The sequence below is a fragment of the Neodiprion fabricii genome, chromosome 7 (genome assembly GCF_021155785.1).
Source record: "Neodiprion fabricii isolate iyNeoFabr1 chromosome 7, iyNeoFabr1.1, whole genome shotgun sequence".
Classification (NCBI taxonomy): Eukaryota; Metazoa; Arthropoda; class Insecta; order Hymenoptera; family Diprionidae; genus Neodiprion; species Neodiprion fabricii.
In genome coordinates this window covers 24140553-24159012 of record NC_060245.1, presented here as the reverse complement: position 1 = coordinate 24159012, position 18460 = coordinate 24140553, and the positions used below count along the sequence as shown (strand labels likewise).

Genomic DNA, 18460 nt, shown 5'->3' with positions numbered 1-18460 from the left:
CACATAAACTGACAACGTCACATACGTTAAGTTGCGTCACGTTACGTTACGTCACGCCTTGCGTTCGGCGATACCTAATCAACGGCTCCCATGTAATGAACGGAGCTGCGTCTATTGTTATTAATTATAATAATATATTTTTACTCAATTTTTGTTGTATTTTTTTTTTTTTTTTTTTTTTCACTTTACGTTACTTTACTTTACTTCATTAATAATAATTAGTTAATTAATATAAATTATAATCGTACGAACCGGCTATGCCTCTTCCATAAATATATTTAAAGACGAATGACGCGTCGTTAAAACACTGCCACTACGTACAAGCATTTGTCAAAACTAATTTAAAGCGATCCCCGCAACTTCGAAGCGTTATGTTTTACTTATATATGGATGTATGTATGTATGTATGTATGTATAAGTATCGTTTACCTCTAGAGTCTAGGTCGGTATACAACTTTTTTCGCGCATCGCTCAAACGACGCGTCATTATTATCATCGTATCATTATAATATAATCAAGTGTCCCCCCCCAACTAGTGTTTTTTTTTTTGTATTTTTTTCTTCAACATGATTATTTAAAATTCCTCAACAAGGTGTATATGTATACCTATACCTACGTATATCGGTAAGTATATGCAATATACCTATATATGTATTTTAATATAATATATACCTCCCTATTCCGATAATATGATTTGTGCTTTTTGCATTATACACGTGAGTTGTTGTTAGTTTTATTATTGCCAAATCTGGCTCTCTTACGTCTTGATGATCGCGGAATGGCTCAACGCCTCATTATTCATATTATATTTATCACGATATATTAATCGATTAAATTGATAATTGTTAAATTGATAAATGATAACGATTGGATAACTATATCTTGTATTCTTGTGCGCCTCTAACGATAACCGATAACCATCATCGCAATGACCAGCGGTGCCTAATTATTATAATAGTATAATTAATATCTTTGGTATCTTGCCTGAGTCTTTTATGTAAAAATCACTTGAATATATATTATTATAACACAGCGGGACCAGTCAGCTCTATTATAGAAACTTAAGAAACGGGTTTCCAAATATGAGCTATATGTGTAATATGTATACGTACACGCTGATACAAGAAAAAAAAAAATATAAGTAATAATACAATTGAGTTGAAATCGGAAAAAACCTAATTAATAAGAAGAATAAAAAAAGTATACGTAACGAAAATAAATAAGACGAGAGAATATCAAATGGCAGCGTTTATAAGAATCCCGAAAAACCCGCAGTCTTTCAGCAGTTTAATATACAGTCGTCGGTAAGTAATTGAGTATGATGAGTGGCGCCGGTCACATGGATTCGATTCGTCCGTATAGTTGAAACGATGTCTAAATACAAACACGACCGTCGTCCACATACATGTAATGTATATGTAGAGTTTGGATTGGCGAGGTTTTTTTCATTAGCTTCTTTTTTTTTTTTGTTGTTTTTCTCTTACAAACAAAAACCTAATTACAGCGAGTATTAACACGATGAAAAATTTGTACTGTCGGTAAATAATAAAAGTTATATTATAAAGTCTGTTATATACTCGCACAAACGCCGCGAGAGAACGACGAACGAATAACGAGAGGCTTGCTCGCTCGCCAAGCCAGCCGATCTTTCACATTCAGTCTTTGCGTTTTGACCTTTGCTTCGGGGAGCCGAAAGGCCTCGGTCTGATTTTGATCAATTAACAACTACTCCAATTTTTGTTTTCTTCCTTTTTCCATTTTTTTTTTCTATTTTTCTTTTTCATCTGTTTCTTGAAAAAAGAATTACGTAAGTATTCCAATACTCCTCGCCTCGTATTCACTCAATTTGCGCCCTGTCGCACCCAACCAGACTCACCTCGAGTTTACATATTCACAGACCGTGCGAAATTTGAACAACCATCACACGTATGTCGTGGAATAAACAGAAGTCGGATACCGAGTCGAAAATTTTCGTCTTGCTTCTCGTTCTTTGAATTCAACGTTTGCCGTTCTCTTCGTCACGGTTCTTTCTAATATAAACGTAAGCCTTACACATGCACGCGATCCCAATATTACAAAACGAAGTAAAATAAGTGTCTTCACATTCCTGTTTCGTTTTTCAACTCTTCTATCGTTCTACGGTTCCCCCTCTATTTTTGATTGATGGTGAAGGAAGTTGAAATATTGAAATTAGATTTGAATTTCGACTCAGAATGAGTGGCTCATATATATATATATATAACGCTTGGTCTGGATTGAACAAGGAAACTCAAAATCGACCGGTAGAGGTGAAACGTCTTTTTATACATTGTACAGAGTCATCCCACGTAAAGTCTCTGAAACCCGTTGATCCATCGCCTAGAAAACATCTCGTCAATATAGAATATTATATATCACATACGCGTTATACTTCTAAACACACCGAAATAAGAAGCACTTTAAGATAGATGTCACGATACACCACCGGGCTAGGGACAGACGAACAGAATTTACTCTTTTTTTTCCCCGCCCCCACTTTGTCTTTTCCCCATGCTCAAATAGTATACGGTCTCACTTTCCACTTGGACGACCGATTGAACTATTCTTTAAATAACAAATCATTGCGCTGTTTGTTCAGTCAGATTTCCAATTAAACAATTTTTCCACTTTTGCTTCATTATGCAATACATTGTGTGTCAGGTACGTACATTATAACTGTGTATGTACATACACAAGTATGCGGCCACTTCGCCCCTCTCTATCTCACGATTGAAAAGACAGGGCGAGTGGTGAGGAAGGGGGGGGGGGGATTGACATGCTCCATGGAAGCAGCTCTCACGCTCCGTCCAACGGCAATTACGCAATTATTATCCATAGTCTTTGGAAATGGATATCGGAGAGAAAAACATCAGGCATTTTTATTGATACAAGCTAAACCCTATTTGATTTGAGGTTACATGCGGAAACATTGGTAACCACCCTCAATGAACATGCTCTCGCGGAGCACTAATAGCGTCCAGTCCATAAGCGCGTTCCTATCCCTATTATTGTTAATAATGTATACATTTCTCGTCGTAGACGAATGAAATTTCCTCAACCCATATCATCGTAATCATATTTCTCCGATAATATCGGAAAATATCATCTTTCACGTGATGCGATCCTCTTTGTATTCTCGTTATACCGCTACGGTTATACCTTGACTTTAACTTCGCCCCACGTGCCAAGGCCTCGAACGCCTTACCAAATCATTTAACGGTCGCTAAGACCTTATTATACGAGTGACGTCGTAAATAACCGACGGAGACTATGATCGGTATATGAAACTGCACGGAGGTGTACGAGGTGGCGGGGGCGGAGGTGTCGACGCACCACCGAGTGGAACGCCACCCGGACCCCCGACGCCACCCATCGGTATCGTGACCAGGGTTGGCGATGGCGAGGAGGAAGGGGGGGAGGGCGAGCTCGACGAGGCGCTCGACGGCGGCGAGGGCGACTCGAGTGCCCTTGGACCAGCGAGTTCCCGCGTTGACTGGCCTCCTCCCGACGCGGCGCGACTTCTACCCGCTGCCCCGGTGTGCCGGTTCCGCGCCGGCCGCCCGAGACTTCGGTGACGGCCCCCTCCTCCCTCCTCGCTCATTTCTCAGAGATAAACCTTCTTCACGCTTCGCGTCGTCGCGAAACCGTCCGTGCGACGATACGCGTCACCCTGGTGAGACCGGAGCGTTCCGAAGTTATCCCTCGGGCCCCGGAACCCGTATCCGTCCGGGAACTGGAAGAGCGTCTCTGCTGGGGTCGGTGGTGGCTTTCGCATCGTTCCTTTCGGCGAATGGAGCTTCGGCGGTTGCGGTACCAGGACTGGTTCCGCGTACGTCACCTCCTCTTGCGGCAAAAGCTTTGGCTCGGGTGCCAACCTACTGAAAAGCGTGATTTTGCGTTAGATATCGTGCAACGTACACGATCGGTGCGGTTCCTTCTACCCCAACTCGGTCGCATCGCATTTCGCAGGCTCGTTATACCTGTTCACGGTTTGCCGCTGCTCGAAGTATTCATACTCCGTATCCGGGTACGGCAGATTGTCATCTTCGTCTTTTCGGCACTTCCTGCCGCAAAGATAACCCGCAACGAATCCTACCAGAAGAGCTGCGAGCGCACCAGCAACCACAGCCATAACCAGGGTCTCTACGGAGTATTGAGGCGGTGGAGAATCCGCCGCGGACACTGCTGGACCTGAGGAAAATAGATATCAAACAGGTGTCAAACAACCTAGGCAGCACTCAGATTCTGCATATGAGAAGAAAAATTATCAACGACATCTACCATAATCACCGAACTAATTGCTTCACTAACCCGAATTCTGTTGCTCCTCGTCCTGCATTATGTTGATGATCTCTCCCCCCTGGCTTTCCTTGTTAGGAATCATTGAGTCTTGGGGAAATTTGTTCTGGTTTGCTGATATCGCGCCGACACTCCCAGCGTCCTTGTTCAGGCTCTTACTAGGCGGGCATGAGGCGTGTATTCCGCTGGCAACGCTCTGAAGGAACCTGGACGCGTCGGTAGCCGCAGGACCGACGAGAGCGCGACATTTACCCTCGATCTTGTCCCACGCACAGTAGGGATCCTGAAGAGCAACGCACTCGCCGCAGGATAATATCCTGTCGCTGTAGCAGCGGTGCAGCCTCAGCGCCTGAACTTGCCCGTCCGCAATGACTACCAGACGCCCATCCTCGAGCCCATCACCAGCCTGCGAGGCTCGCACCACTTTTATACCTCGTACAGGAACAGATGCAGGGAATGCCTGGATCTCCTCGATGACAACGGGACTCGCTCGCTGGTGACTGTCCGCCGAGTCAGCGTTCACCGCCTTTATCACTTTCCCGTTGTCCGTTCCGATGAACAATACGTCGTATGTCTTTCCACCTGGCGTTTTTACTTGCGGATCTACCGCTATTTGCGTGAAACGGTAGCTGAAACGAGACGCGAGAGAACAATGAATGACACTTTTGATCGATGGAAAACTGAGGCGGATTTTTTCAACAGAGTGGCCACTAAATCTCCAGCACGGAATCCCCTGACGTTTCCCCGATTTCCAGACAAACATCTTATGATTTTCCCTGACCAATTGTGAAAGTACGAACTGTCACTTGAGCCACACTGTCCCATCTGGCCGATGCGCAAAATCGTTTGTAAGGTAATATTTAGGAATATTCAAAGTTTGAAGTGAACCTTCCGGCGATGGTAAAAAAATTTGTATTCGATCTAATCTATCTAAAGCTTTAAAAAAATTGTAGGACCTATTTGTATGGAAAAAAAAAAATATAGTAAACGATTCCCTGACTTTCCACAGAAAAAGCTCTGACATTTCTCTAACTATTTCAGAATTTTAGAATTCCATGAAATTTCCAGGTTTTTCAGAATTTCCCGATCAGTGGCCACGCTGAATTTTTCGCAAGTCATACAACGCACTGAAAGCTCGTCCTTATAACGATAGGCTGGCCGAAGAAGCTCGGCACGGATTCGTCCATGAGGGAATGGCTCTTGATGAAGTTTAAGGTGAGGTCCGGCAGCGTACGGGAGTCATTTACACACTGGCCAGGCCTTGGGTCTGGTACTTTTGCACTCTGTACCGGGAGCCAGTTCGAATTCAGGGCACTTTGCTCCTTGAAGTTTCCCTCAAAGGTGTCCGCTATGTCTTGCAGTGAAAATGCACAGACTGCTGAACCGCTTATGCTGTTCACTGGCGTCGTGAACGTCCCGTATATAAGCTGTGCCGAGACACCACCGTACTGGCCAGATATCAGTTCCGTCGTCGACTCTGCAGGGATAGAAATGATCGTCGTTAGAAGGAGAGCGGGATAATGTAGATTCCATCAAGCTAAATGAAATTATCGTAAATGAAAGTTAGTTTTGGACATTTTTACAGGATATCCAGACTCAGAACTTTGCCCATTCTGTGACCTAAACGTTCTGCATACTCACGAATCTCGTTGAAATAGAAGGGAAAATCGCCGGTAACGGAGCAGTTGAGCCGTGACTTTAGAAACGAGGTCCACCGATTTCGAAAACGATGTGGCCCTCCACGATCGTACTTGCAGACTCGCGCAACGCGGGAATATACGGCCTGGGAATATGATGAACATAATACATGCAGTGGTAAAAGTGTGCATCAAATATTTCCAAACCCGAATAATAAATTAGTACAATGATTGCCATGGCTACATTATTGTATGTTTTTTTAGTTTAATATGCATTCAGAGAAACGAAGAAACTGAAGGATTCAATACGAATTTCTTAAGGTGGTGGTGCAGCTCGGACGGTTTAAAGACATACTTATTTTTAAGTTTTTTTAAAGATAATGAAAACACTTGGAGCAATTTGAGTTTGAGAGCATTAATATTTATAGTTTCAAGAACATTTCCGAATTTTTTCCGACACAATCTTGAAAACTTGTTTATCGACTCGAGCTCGTAGCTAGATTTCTAAATTTCAATCCCATAACATTCTTATAAAAGATTTTTGAACGACTTGTTGGTGGGAAGATGAAATTTTTTGTTTATAATCGTACATGTTTGAAAATAATTTTCTTTCAACAATCGGGCTATGAGCTGGAACTCGAAAAGGTGTTTTTAACTACAAAATTTGTTATATTTGTTACAAGCTGGACAGTGATGTCGGAAGATGCGCCACGGCAAAAGTCCTCGAGTTCGGAGTCGTTCGCTACTTATATGCGCAATGCCACCATTTTTTTATTAATTTGAAAGAAAAAATTCTAAAATTTTCTTGAAACTCGAGATAATAGAGCGCTCAAAGTCAAATTGCTTCAAGTGTTTTCATTTTGTTGAAAAAAACAAGAAACAAAAAAAAAAAAAAAAAAACTTCTAAGAATAGGTATGATTTTAGACCTTCCAAGCTGTACCACCACCCCTCTCAAACACAAATTGAAGAGACTCGAAGAGATGAAAGATAACACAAGTGTCTGCGGGTGCGGGTGCCCGAATCGTTTGAGAAACGTCGTTATACCCACGAGATCAATAAAAGGGATACTTGTAAACGGTATCGCGACAATTACCTTGCCGCAGTTGATGTACTCGACGGCCGTCTCGCGAAAAAAGAAATACACAAAGTCTCCCTGGGTCATAGAGCTGACGAAATTCGGCGCTGAAAAAAAAAAGTAAAAAGATTCCGGTATTACGTGATGCAAAAGGCAAGGGAAGGAAAACCAATGCTCGAAAAACCTACCGTTCAGACTCATGGAGTCGTACTGTTCGGTCTGAAGGGGTTCGCGATAAATAATCGGGTCCATCCCCGAAAAGTCGGCGACAGTCCCCGTGTAAAGTTCCCCGTCGACGTATACGAAGGTGCTATTATGCTGGGGGTCGTAGGGACAAACTGCCTGACCGGGTCGCTCCTTTACTACGGTGTAGTTGCCGGGCTGAACCAGGTAATCTCTGCACACCGGCTTGAAGGCGTTCGTCGCACAGACAAGCAGGGTACTGGGTCCCGTCTGGGCGAGAATCCTCACGTAGTTCTGGCACGTCTCCTCATCCTTGCCCTTTACGACGCACATCTTTATGTCCGTATCCGGCGAGTACCACGAAAGACGTTGCTGCTCGGTCAGATCCGTCAGGCTCAAATTGTGAACCAGATTTCTACGGCGTAAATAGAAATCGGAACACGGCTTTTACATCACCCCGATAATTGTTACATCTACGTACGTATCGACTTCAAAATAATTCGAAAAGGATTGCCCAATTTTTTCAGACAATCACCCCAATTATATACATACGGATTGATTCCGCAAGGATCAAGTGATATTCGGATACAGCGTGAGCTCTATTATCTTACCGTCCTCCGACTAGAAGGTAATTCCCGTCCCGTAGAACAAGCCGGAAGTAATCCGTGTGTGTCTCGTTCCCTGTGAACCTGAAGACGTCCTCGGCTCCTGAATAAAGCAAGCAAGGAAAAATAAATAAGAGATCGATACGATGGAACGTAACAACGTCAATAAACTATCGATCATTATTGTGATCATTGTGTGCGTATGGATATGTGTGTGTGTGCGTGCGCGCGTGCGAAATCGGTGAAGAACTTATCGCACGTAAATGTACTTTTCTTCATATACGGCGAAAAATCTTATTTAACGCATGGCGAACGGTGCACGGAGAGCTGGGAGAAGAGTTTTCATTGCTTATACAAGGTTCGTATGTACACAAAACGAATTTTGAGAGACGGGGATAGCTCTCGCCGCTGCTGCTGCTGCTGCACGGCGTTCCGCACATCTGTTCGCCACTTGTACATAGTTAGTCGAGGCTGCGCGTTAATAAAAGTCACCGAAGATGTATAATACGGACGCAGGGTGTATGATCTGTATGCGGGCGCACGCTTGTAGCGTATATATCCATTCTACGGTGAAATATAATATACGTATGCGGGGGAAATTGAGATTCCCTATAGAAGCAACAATTCGGGATATAATCGATTATACCGCTGCAGTTTTATTTGTTTCCCGGGGCGGGGTTGGAGTTCCGAATTTGACAAGTTCCTAAAGCAGCTAATTCCGAATTGTTTGGTGGCGAAACTTGAAGTAAGGAAATAAAACTTTGAAAAAGCGACCAAGTTTCGAATGGTCGGTAAGCCGACGGCTCGCCGTTCCGAAACGCAAAATTCCGAAAATTCATGTTACGATTGAGCAAAGTTTCAAGAAGTAACTTTCCGATGGAGCAAAATTCCGAGAAATTAAAATATACGCATACAGCGTAGTTTACTCGACGAGTAAAATATGTGTGAAATATCGGAAAATCCAAGAAACGGAATGTCGAGGATTCCGCACGTAAAAGTATGAAAGACCCAGAACAAAGAAAGATCAAAGTGCAGGTGAAATTTTACCGAGCCAGAAATTCATGGAACTGAAAATATTGGATCATTCGGAATTTCCATGTTTCAGATATTCAAATTTTCACATTTCCGCACTTGCGAAACTTCGACTTGTCGGAGTTACGCCCTTTCGGAACTTTGAGCGTTGGTTTTCGGCCCAACCGTGACTTTGATGTTTCGTCAAAATTTAATTTCTTTATTTTAAGTTTCGCCATAAAAAAATTCGTAATTTGGCACTTTCGGAACATTTCAAACTAGGAATTTTAACCCCGACCGTGTTTTCCGTTCTTTCCGTCTTTCAAACAGAAAAAAAATATTGCCAAATTTTACCGATAATTTCACGATCAATTCCAACCGAGTATTGCGCGTCACTTTCTTCACATTTTCTCATCTTGAAATCTCTTCGGAATAGTTGATTATAAAGTGCGAATATCGAGATTCGACCCGCGTACCGAGACGCCGACCCACCGCAATTATTCACTTGAATATACAGACTACACGTACGACGTTTGAACTAAACGTCGGTGGGAATAAACGAGCTTGCGCGATAGATTACCTGTGCGATTTACCTGTTGCCCCGTCGTCGCGAGAGCTTAAATCACACTCGTGGTTGTTGGACGTTACTTTCGTTGTTTGACACGTGTAAGCGCGCATCTTACCGCAGTGTTGACGTAAGGCGTGACTCGCAAACTAGATATATTATAATCGAAGAAGCGCAGATTCGCACGAATCGAATGCTACGTGTATACCAGGGTACTTAATTTTTCAGCTATACTTTGAAGTACCGTTCGAAAAATTTGTGACAAATACTGAAAAAAGAAACTGTCATCAAGACCGGAGGAGATAGGAAAATATTTAGAGCTCGCCACCAGTTATTGTAATATTTTTTATTTATTTTTACATGCCCACCTTGCGAACTTGTATATTAGTTTATTTTTTTCGCACGATGGTCCGATCAATCGTTCACCGATCAACAGCAAACCGCAGCTAACAATTCCGCGATTAGCTGATTTTTATGAACAATGATTAATTGAACCGCGATACGATAAAAATAAACAAATGTACATTAATTTTTTTTGTCAGTATAATAAAAAATCAAAATAAAACCTAAACAATGAACTACCTCAACGCGTAATAGTTATATTAGACCTATCAATACGCAATCGCAGCGTGCTCAGGAGGCTCTTTCCGCAAGTGCATATAATAGGATCGTGTTATCCGAATGGCGGTTATACGGTGGATGATCGGCATTGTGTACCGCAGGTGCGCGGGTGATACGAGATATAGGTATAAATACGCGCGAGACTAGGTCGAAGCGATTCGGTAACGCTGCAGCATTGAGGGACCGGCGTGGTAGCCGAGGGGGGAGGGGATCACCCTGGTCCTCCTCCTCCCCCTCCTCGTCTTCGTCTTCCTCTCGCGCCTCCGTGTAATTACAGGTCTACGGGTCGAACTGTCCTCACATAACACGGGGTTGGCTCGCCGTCCCGTGCAGCAGCAGTCCTCGGTCAGGGTGGACCTAGGTATCAGCAACGTCGGGGGCGGCGAGGCTCGGGGGGATCAATAACACGCCGCTATCTACCTATGCCATTGTCGTTTATGCAGGTATACGTAGAGCGTCGCGTGCGCTCTCCTCTCCCAGCTGTATTAACGAATCATCCGCCGTTGCCGTGCAGCTGCCGGCAAGCCTTGTTTGTCCGATTCTCGACGATGATGCGAGAGAAACGTCGTTGAGACGCACGGCGATAAAACGCGTCGTTTGTCTCAATTCTTGTGCATCGTTAACGAGACTATAATATCCGGCGATAATAATCGATACGCCTATAGATCGTGCGTGGAAAGAGTGTACGTCAGTTGTACAATATATTTACGTGTATTAGTATTATATCAACGCACGTATTCGGGATGAGAAAAGGACGTGCGTGTATCAGAGATCGCAGCACCGGTTCACGCACCTGGACAGGTGTGCATGCGTGCATGTGTCGCGGGAGAAAGAGCAAGTGAAACATGATGTATGTTATTGTATGCTCTTGTACCTACTCTCTTTCGCCGAAGAATAAGAGAATCGGGTAAAATAGATGATTCTGCTAGTCCCGCGTTGAAGATGGCTACTAATTGTGAGCTAAAAAAATAATCGAACACGACTCGATCGGATCGGTAAAAATTAATCGATCGATCCGTTGTTTCGTATTTTTTCGAAACGGCGCATACGAAACGAACATTACGTAGATTTCAGCACGTAGTCTTATAATAGGGGAAATTTTTTTTTATAACTTATAGCTGCATTCAAAATATTTTCCAATTTCAGTTGAAAATATTCATTTGTATATTTCACTTATTGCATCGAACAGGCATCTCGTTGTCAGTAAGTGAGACGACAACGATAATCGATACTTTAATCACATAAATTGATCGTGAGGAAAAATAATGGATGATTTTTCATAATTCTTAATTCCCGTACACCCACAATGGCACGATAGCCGCCTAATCCCCGTCCAGCAACTAAAACCCCGTATAAGTGAATTTGCTAGCTATACGCGTACGCATGTATATGTTTGCGGAATAGACATTTCTCCGTCGGGGGATCAAAGCGCGCGCAGAGTGTACCGACATCGACGCCTACGGAATCCGCAAGCTGCTCGATGCAGCGGCAGAGGCACGGTTCGAAATCGTGCAATTCCGCAGTGCCGTAGTAACGAGAATAGCGGGCGGGTGAGGAGCGACCCCCGTGTGTGCAATTGCGTATGCGACGCGCATCCTCCCCGCATGGCACGTACCACGCGCGGCTGGGGAATTCGTCGCTGACAATTAGCGGCGCATAATCTGACAGGGGACGCGGTTCCCTTCCATTCCGGCACTTGTCCGACGCCCCCTTAATCCTGCGGGCAGAAATTCGCAGAGGTATACCGCGCGTACTCCGAAACCCCGTGTTTCTACCATTTGCATCTGTGGGGTGGATTGGATTATACGATACACGTATGCAGGTTGCGTGCGCTTCAAACCGCACGGCAAGATTTACTCATTTTATTGTATTACCGTCGCGGCGCTTCGCGCGAAACGTCTTTTCAACCCTTGGACTATTCTTGCCACCTATTTTATATACATTTTTCGTATATTTAGACAATTTTGGATACATATTTCTTTGCGAATATTTTGCTATTTCCGACGGTATACTCGTAGGTTTTCAATACTCGAGAGTAATTGATGCGATTTAATGTAAATTATTATTGTTGGAAGCAAGCTGATTGAAGGAAGTCGTGAAAATTGAAAGAATAATTCATTTACGAAAAAGTTACCCCTCTACATGTATGCACGTTTTACATAAATTATAAGCTTTTAGGGTCGTTGATTACGAATCTGAGATCAGATTTGAAAGATTCAAGATTACGAATACAATCAGCGACCCCGAAAAACCCTGCATAGAGTTTCTTTGACCGTATTCGATAAAATTACAAATTTCCGTCCACCATATTGGATCCACCATCTCAAATTTTCATAATCTGATTTCAGATTCGTAATCAGTGATCTTAAAAACCGTTGAATACTACCTTGTTATAAACGTCAACTCAGCATCCAGTAAACGGTTAAATTGATAAGAAAATTCTGACAAACGTGATATCTCTCACGCCGCCGTAAGGATCAACCGGCATCTGTTATATCATTGTAATTATGATTCTTCAAATTCTAAATATATACTGTACAACAAGGCGTAAAGACGGGTGGCGAAAAAATTTGGTAGAGAGAGAATCTCGTTTCGCGTTTTCAGCACATATTGAATTCCTCTAAGGTGGAGGACGACGCCGTGTGGGTTCACGTATTTCCTTATATATATGCACACGCTTCCGAGGATAATAGAAATGGAAAAAAGCTAGGCCAGTATGAGAGAGAAAAAAATCCTCGGCATTAGATTGCCCCTACAGGATATCTAATATTGCGCGGAAAGGGGCTAAAAAAAATGTCAATATATTTCGTTGGATATGAAATCGGTCTGCGTGAAAGTTGAAGTGTAATAAATGGAGCGCGGTAATTATCTGAAATTAAAATGATCCAAACCGCATCCATCGCTGCGACTATGGGAAGAAACCAGAGTTATAAGCAATCCAATCCAATGACGAATCAATTCCGCGGAAATTATTACGAATATATGCTAATTTTTTTACTCTCGATACCGGCGACAATTTTTGTCAGCGACGATATACCTGATCTGAATATTTACTAATTTTTTCGCAAGTTTTTAATTATTTCATGTCGGTATGGAAGTTTTTTTTTCTTTTCTCTATATCCCGATCCAAACAGATCACGGAATCAGGAACATAATGTGATTCTGCAACCTGTTTAGATCGAGGCATATAAAAAATCAAGAGAAAAAACAATTTCGACGTGTGAAGACTAGAAAATTGCAAAAAAAAAAAAAAAAATAGTAAACATTCAGATCCCATTATCGTGCGTTGTTCAAAAAATCACACTTTAAATCATAGAGTCGGTGTGAATTTCCCAACATTTTCAAACATGGTGTTTTCCTAATTTATTTTGCACTTTCGTATAAATTTTACCATTGGCTGAAAAAAACGTAAGAAAAAAAAAATTTCCGAGACCCTTTTGTGTTGGTAAGAACATGACGCTAAAAATTCCTAAAAATCGAAGGGGGATGAGATACGTGAGTTGCTGATTGGACGTGGAATGCCCCGTATATTATAGACGATTTAGGCGTATACGTGGGGACGTAGTAGGTACATACGTGTTACGTGTTACGTGTACAATTCTACACGTACAACCGTAGTTTTCCGTCGACAAATCGCGCGTGCGACGCGCTCCTCCAAAGTATAAGGTACCCCGCTTCCGTTGTGCGCTGCTGCATAGGTATAAGTTATATCACCCCCGACTTCCTTCCACCTGATGTAAACGTAATATATGTAAATACGAGGAACGACAGGTGCAGCGTATTCATCTCTCCGGATAAGGGCTCTGCGAGCTGTGTGCGCGTATCGTTGTGAATTTAAAACGGGACGATGAAGAGAAAAAAAAAGGTGTATTTCGCAATTTACTTGCATCCCTGCACATCAGCGCGCGGGTAATTAGCGTAGATGTAAATAAATTATTCGCAGGGTACGTGGATTATTAATAATCCTCTAACGGAGAAATAAAATAAAAATACTACGTTGCTAGTCCGATATGCGGTAATAGTGGACGTGTTATTACTGTACAGGCAGACTGCATAACGAAATACTTGGGTTTATACAATGTCATTGTCGTGACACGCGGTCGTAATTGCATTTAGAATTACGTTATCCGTTTTATTGCCGACGATACATACGCCATGCATGTACATGTACGGCGGTTCGGCAGAAAAATGCGAAAGAGCAGAACATCGACGGGACGAAATTCGAAACGTCAAATTGCCGATATTTAAAAACGTAGAAGGACCACAAGTACGAAAAGTTCGTCTTGTAGGAAACTAAAAATAGAGAACACAAAAGTGTGTGAATAATTGTTGTACCGGGTGTGTTGTCGCGAATCCCAATTTCGGTGCACCGATCATCGGTTACTTTAAAATCGGTATCTCGAAAACTTGAGCTTTTCGATCAGTCTTTCGGTATTCTGACCCCCCAGGGTAGCATACAATGTATACATATATGTTATATACCTATGCCCGGTAACGTCGCGGGCGGCGCGAGGAAATTTGACTTTCAGATTGCAGGGAGGTTCGGGGATCGGATCGCATCGGCCTAGGTTGGTTACACGACGAACGTCGAGTGAGCTGCGAGGGTAGTCGGTGCTGATTCAACGCGGCTGCACGTCCAAGGTATACGTATGTAGGGGTTGGTTGCACTCGCGCGGGTCGTTAGAGCTCCTAATGAGCCGGCGTCGTCCCTCCGTTACACTGCGTCCTTCCTTCCTTCCTCGACCAACGACCGACGTCCATCTTCTTCGTAAGAACGCCGCTGCGGCGGACCATTCGCGGATAATACGCGTCGTAAAACTCTGCATAGGTTATTATCGTCATCGTCGTCGTTTTCGTCGTCGTTCCAAGCGCACAGCAAAGATAAAAGCGTAACAACATCTCCTATTTGTGGAACTCTAAATATTTTCACACGCGACATTGAACAATGTATAAATTATAATGCGGACGAGAATCGACGATGTTGCATCAACATCGTATAGAGCGCAATTGCGGTCAACTTTGGAAAGACGAGAATACTGAGGAAATTGAGGGTAAGCTTACGCGCGGCGTCGAATACGTTGCACAAGATCGAGGATAGAATTCGAGACTGAAGTTAGTAACGTTAATGTATCGAAAGGTTGAAACAAAAATTAACATTTTTGCCTGAAGAAGTTGAATTCATAAAGTCTGAGTTTGTCGACTTTGTTATTTGAACGGTATACTAAATTTCAAGTAATCATAAAGTTCCAACACATCAAATTTTATCCAATGATGCATCGTTACATTAACGTTGCAAACTTCATCCTCGTGGTTTAATCTTTGCATATCGATATGCGAAATTATACATCAGACGAAAGTTAATGCATGATAAAATTCGTAAAATTTGAAAACATTTGCCGAAGAATGGTCAACCTGTACCGGTTCAGACACGAATATACGAGTATATTATGGGTATGTATACGCGTTGTACGTTAAGAGCGGTGAAAGAACGGTGCAAAAGAGCGTCCATCGAGCCCGAAGGGCCGTGCCACGTGCTCATTGACGATAGCCTCCTCGAGGTGACCGAATGTACGAGTGACGTCTCCGCCTCCGCCTCCGCCTCCACCTACTCCTGCCACCCCTGCCGCAGCTGTGCACGCAATTGTATGTACAGGCATGGCGTGTACCACGTACGCGTGCACATTATTATACGTACGACGTAATGCACAAAGATACGCGGGAACGGTAAGAAGAGTTATTAAAGGGGTGCGGTATAACCTGAAAGTCTGACGTCGGGGATGAGTAAAGGTGGTATAACCTGCGATGTCGTTATTCAATCGAGGTTGAAATTGTCAGCGTTATTCTTACTTACGTATTCTAACTTCAGGAATATCTGGAAATTGAGTTGAATCATAAAACGTATTCATATTTTAATAATTCGACTACGTACTTCAAGGTCAGTGTAAAGAAAAACTTGGAAAATACTGATCCCCCCCCCCCCCCTGCCCAATGTTTCGTCGTTACGTCAACGTTACCAACTTCAGCCTCGTGTTATTCACGCGTTCGCCACGTTTGTGTGCGTATTACAAAATACCGCAAAAGTAGGCACGATTCGTCGATCATTGAAACTGCAAAGAGAGCCGCCATCCCCCCCTTCGCCACTGGCGAGCGATTGGACCCCGAAAATTTCACCCTGCATTGTATCACCCCCGCGAGTCTTGGTGGTGGTCCTGCGACGATCGCGAGTTAGTTCTCCTCTCTCTGTATGGTATTGATCGAACCTCGGGGGCAGGACCACGTGGTGGTGGTGGTGGTGTTCGGGTCTTCTCGGCGGATGTCGACCACCCTCGTGCTTATAGTTTCGCGTCGCGGGGGGTCGCGAAGCCCCCCCACACCCCCACCACCCCCCCTGCGCCACGTCCTCGTTCAACCCCGTCCCGTCCCTTCTTTCGTTCGTTCGCCGCCCTGCATGCCCACCGACTTATCGAGAGATGGCGTCACGTGGGGAACGAAAAGGAATGCCCCGTATATAAGTATGAGATAAAGCAACGCGAGAAGAACCGATAGAAAGTGAAGGAGGAAGAGGAGCGGGAAGAGGAAACGAGAAAGTTTAAAAATGCGCGTTACGCACCTTCGAAATTAGGTTTCGCGACTTTTGTATTCCGTTCAGCGATTTGGACCCCGAACGAACGGAGAACGTTGCACACGTCCTGCGACCCGCGGCAACTTTGTCTATCGCCATGCCACGCGCTCTGAGCCGCTGAACAATCTTATACTCGACGAAATTAGTTTGGCTTAATTTTGTCCCGAGTGTCGGGAAGCGTGATGACATTCTTCTTAGCTACTTTTTCTTCGCTCCTTCCTAATTTTTTTAAACTTTTTATCGTCTTTTCTTAACAATCTTCACAGTGTCTTAATATATATCCGTCCATCGCTTTATCGGCGGCGTTCTCGCCGTGCGGGCGTAATAATAAACCGTTCGACTCTATTCTCTGTTATGTAATAATTTTCCCTTTCTCTCGCTGCGGTATAATTTTAGATTATCGATTATCCTGCATCCGCAATTAATCACGTTTGTCGCAACAGGAAATGAGAGAAGCATCGTACGCCTTGAACTTGTTGGGAAAGTAAAACCGTGCAGGCGGATGCGAGTGCGTAAGAGTTGAAAAGAAATTTCCTGGCAGAGTACAAGTTCATGCAAAGAGATGCGCGATATTGTACCGGTGACGCAACGTACGATATTTCTTGACAAACATCGTGCGAATATTTTGCGAATGTAACTGTCGCAAATGCTTCATATTTTGCTTATAAAAATTGTGAAAATGATATTAAATAAGCCGCAAAAAAAAAAAAAAACATTAGTTGGATAATGAACTTTTGGTACAAAAGTTTGTCTTCACATTCGAATCACAGTCTAACCTCGAAATTAATTTGTGTTTGTAATAAATTTGTCGTTGAACAATCAAACAAACAATCGGCTTATTTCGGATCAGCTCGGCAATTTCCGGAACAGGTTGCAAACGGCGTTAATGCGTGCGTGCGACTTGCACGGTGTACCTACCACCCGTCACTCAATAAACAGTCAATTTTTAGCCATGTATAAATGGTGCCAGATTTAAAAACGTATATTCGCATTGATGACAAATATTTGCAATCCGCATTCGCGTCCGTGGATACCTAAAGGAATTTAAATTCGTTACGTCGCTAATATTATTATGCGTACACACGAGCGCTGTTCGGAGGAAAATTTGTACAAAATTTTAACAAACCAAAGTAGATCCGTATTAACATAGCAAACATTTCTTTCTACAGTTTCCCTCTGATTGTATAATACGATGCAAACCATAGGGTGCGTTTTCTTTGGTTTCATGCAGGAAAGAAAAATCAATTATTGAAGCGTGACTCGGAATTTCTGTGCACGGTGCTACGCTACGTGACATGATTATACGCTACGACTGTACATGTGTGCAATAATACCGTTCTTCGGTGCGCGAAGTTTGCGAAAATTGTAAAAGTAAGTAAGCAAATAAGTAGGCGAACAAGATCGTTCGTCGAATGTGACTCACCAAGCTGGACGTACATCTTGGGCCTGACGTTTTCCTGCCAGGCGGCAAGCGAGAGGCCGGGCATCGCTACCGCGAGTACCACGGCCAGATGTAGGGCGACGTTCGCAGGGCTGCACGTCGTCATCGTTCTGCTCGTTGGTAATCGTGGAGGATACCCGGATACTTGATGTTTGCTCGGTGTCGCGCTTTGGCGATTAGAAGCGTAAACACGGAGCAAAATGCGAATCCGTCGCGTGCAAGGTTGGGGGCGGGGTGGGGGGAGGGGGGACCGGTCGCACACACCTCGACGTCACTGCACACTGTTATCACTCTGCACTTATTCGCGTAGGGGTTAGAATCGGCACGCACTCGCGGAATATCGCGGCAGAAGGATCGTCCGAGACCCGGACATGCTGATCCT

The 18460-nt window shown here is 43.7% G+C and overlaps 1 protein-coding gene across 3 annotated transcripts in view; it reads right to left on the bottom strand.

The window, feature by feature from the left end:
- LOC124186657 (semaphorin-1A) overlaps positions 1-18460 on the bottom strand; it is a 26670-nt gene extending 8210 nt beyond the window's left edge. Inside the window, exons 1-9 of one of the 3 annotated variants that reach the window (XM_046578532.1) lie at positions 18061-18460; positions 7825-7921; positions 7219-7628; positions 7049-7137; positions 5959-6100; positions 5446-5794; positions 4330-4946; positions 3999-4209; positions 3753-3896 (exon numbers count right to left, since the gene is read on the bottom strand). In XM_046578532.1, coding sequence (XP_046434488.1) covers positions 3753-3896; positions 3999-4209; positions 4330-4946; positions 5446-5794; positions 5959-6100; positions 7049-7137; positions 7219-7628; positions 7825-7921; positions 18061-18184 — 2183 coding nt within the window. In that variant the 5' untranslated portion in view covers positions 18185-18460. Of the gene's footprint in view, positions 1-182; positions 3897-3998; positions 4210-4329; positions 4947-5445; positions 5795-5958; positions 6101-7048; positions 7138-7218; positions 7629-7824; positions 7922-18060 lie in introns of those variants that run through there. The other 2 variants (XM_046578530.1, XM_046578531.1) reach the window with 2 other exon arrangements.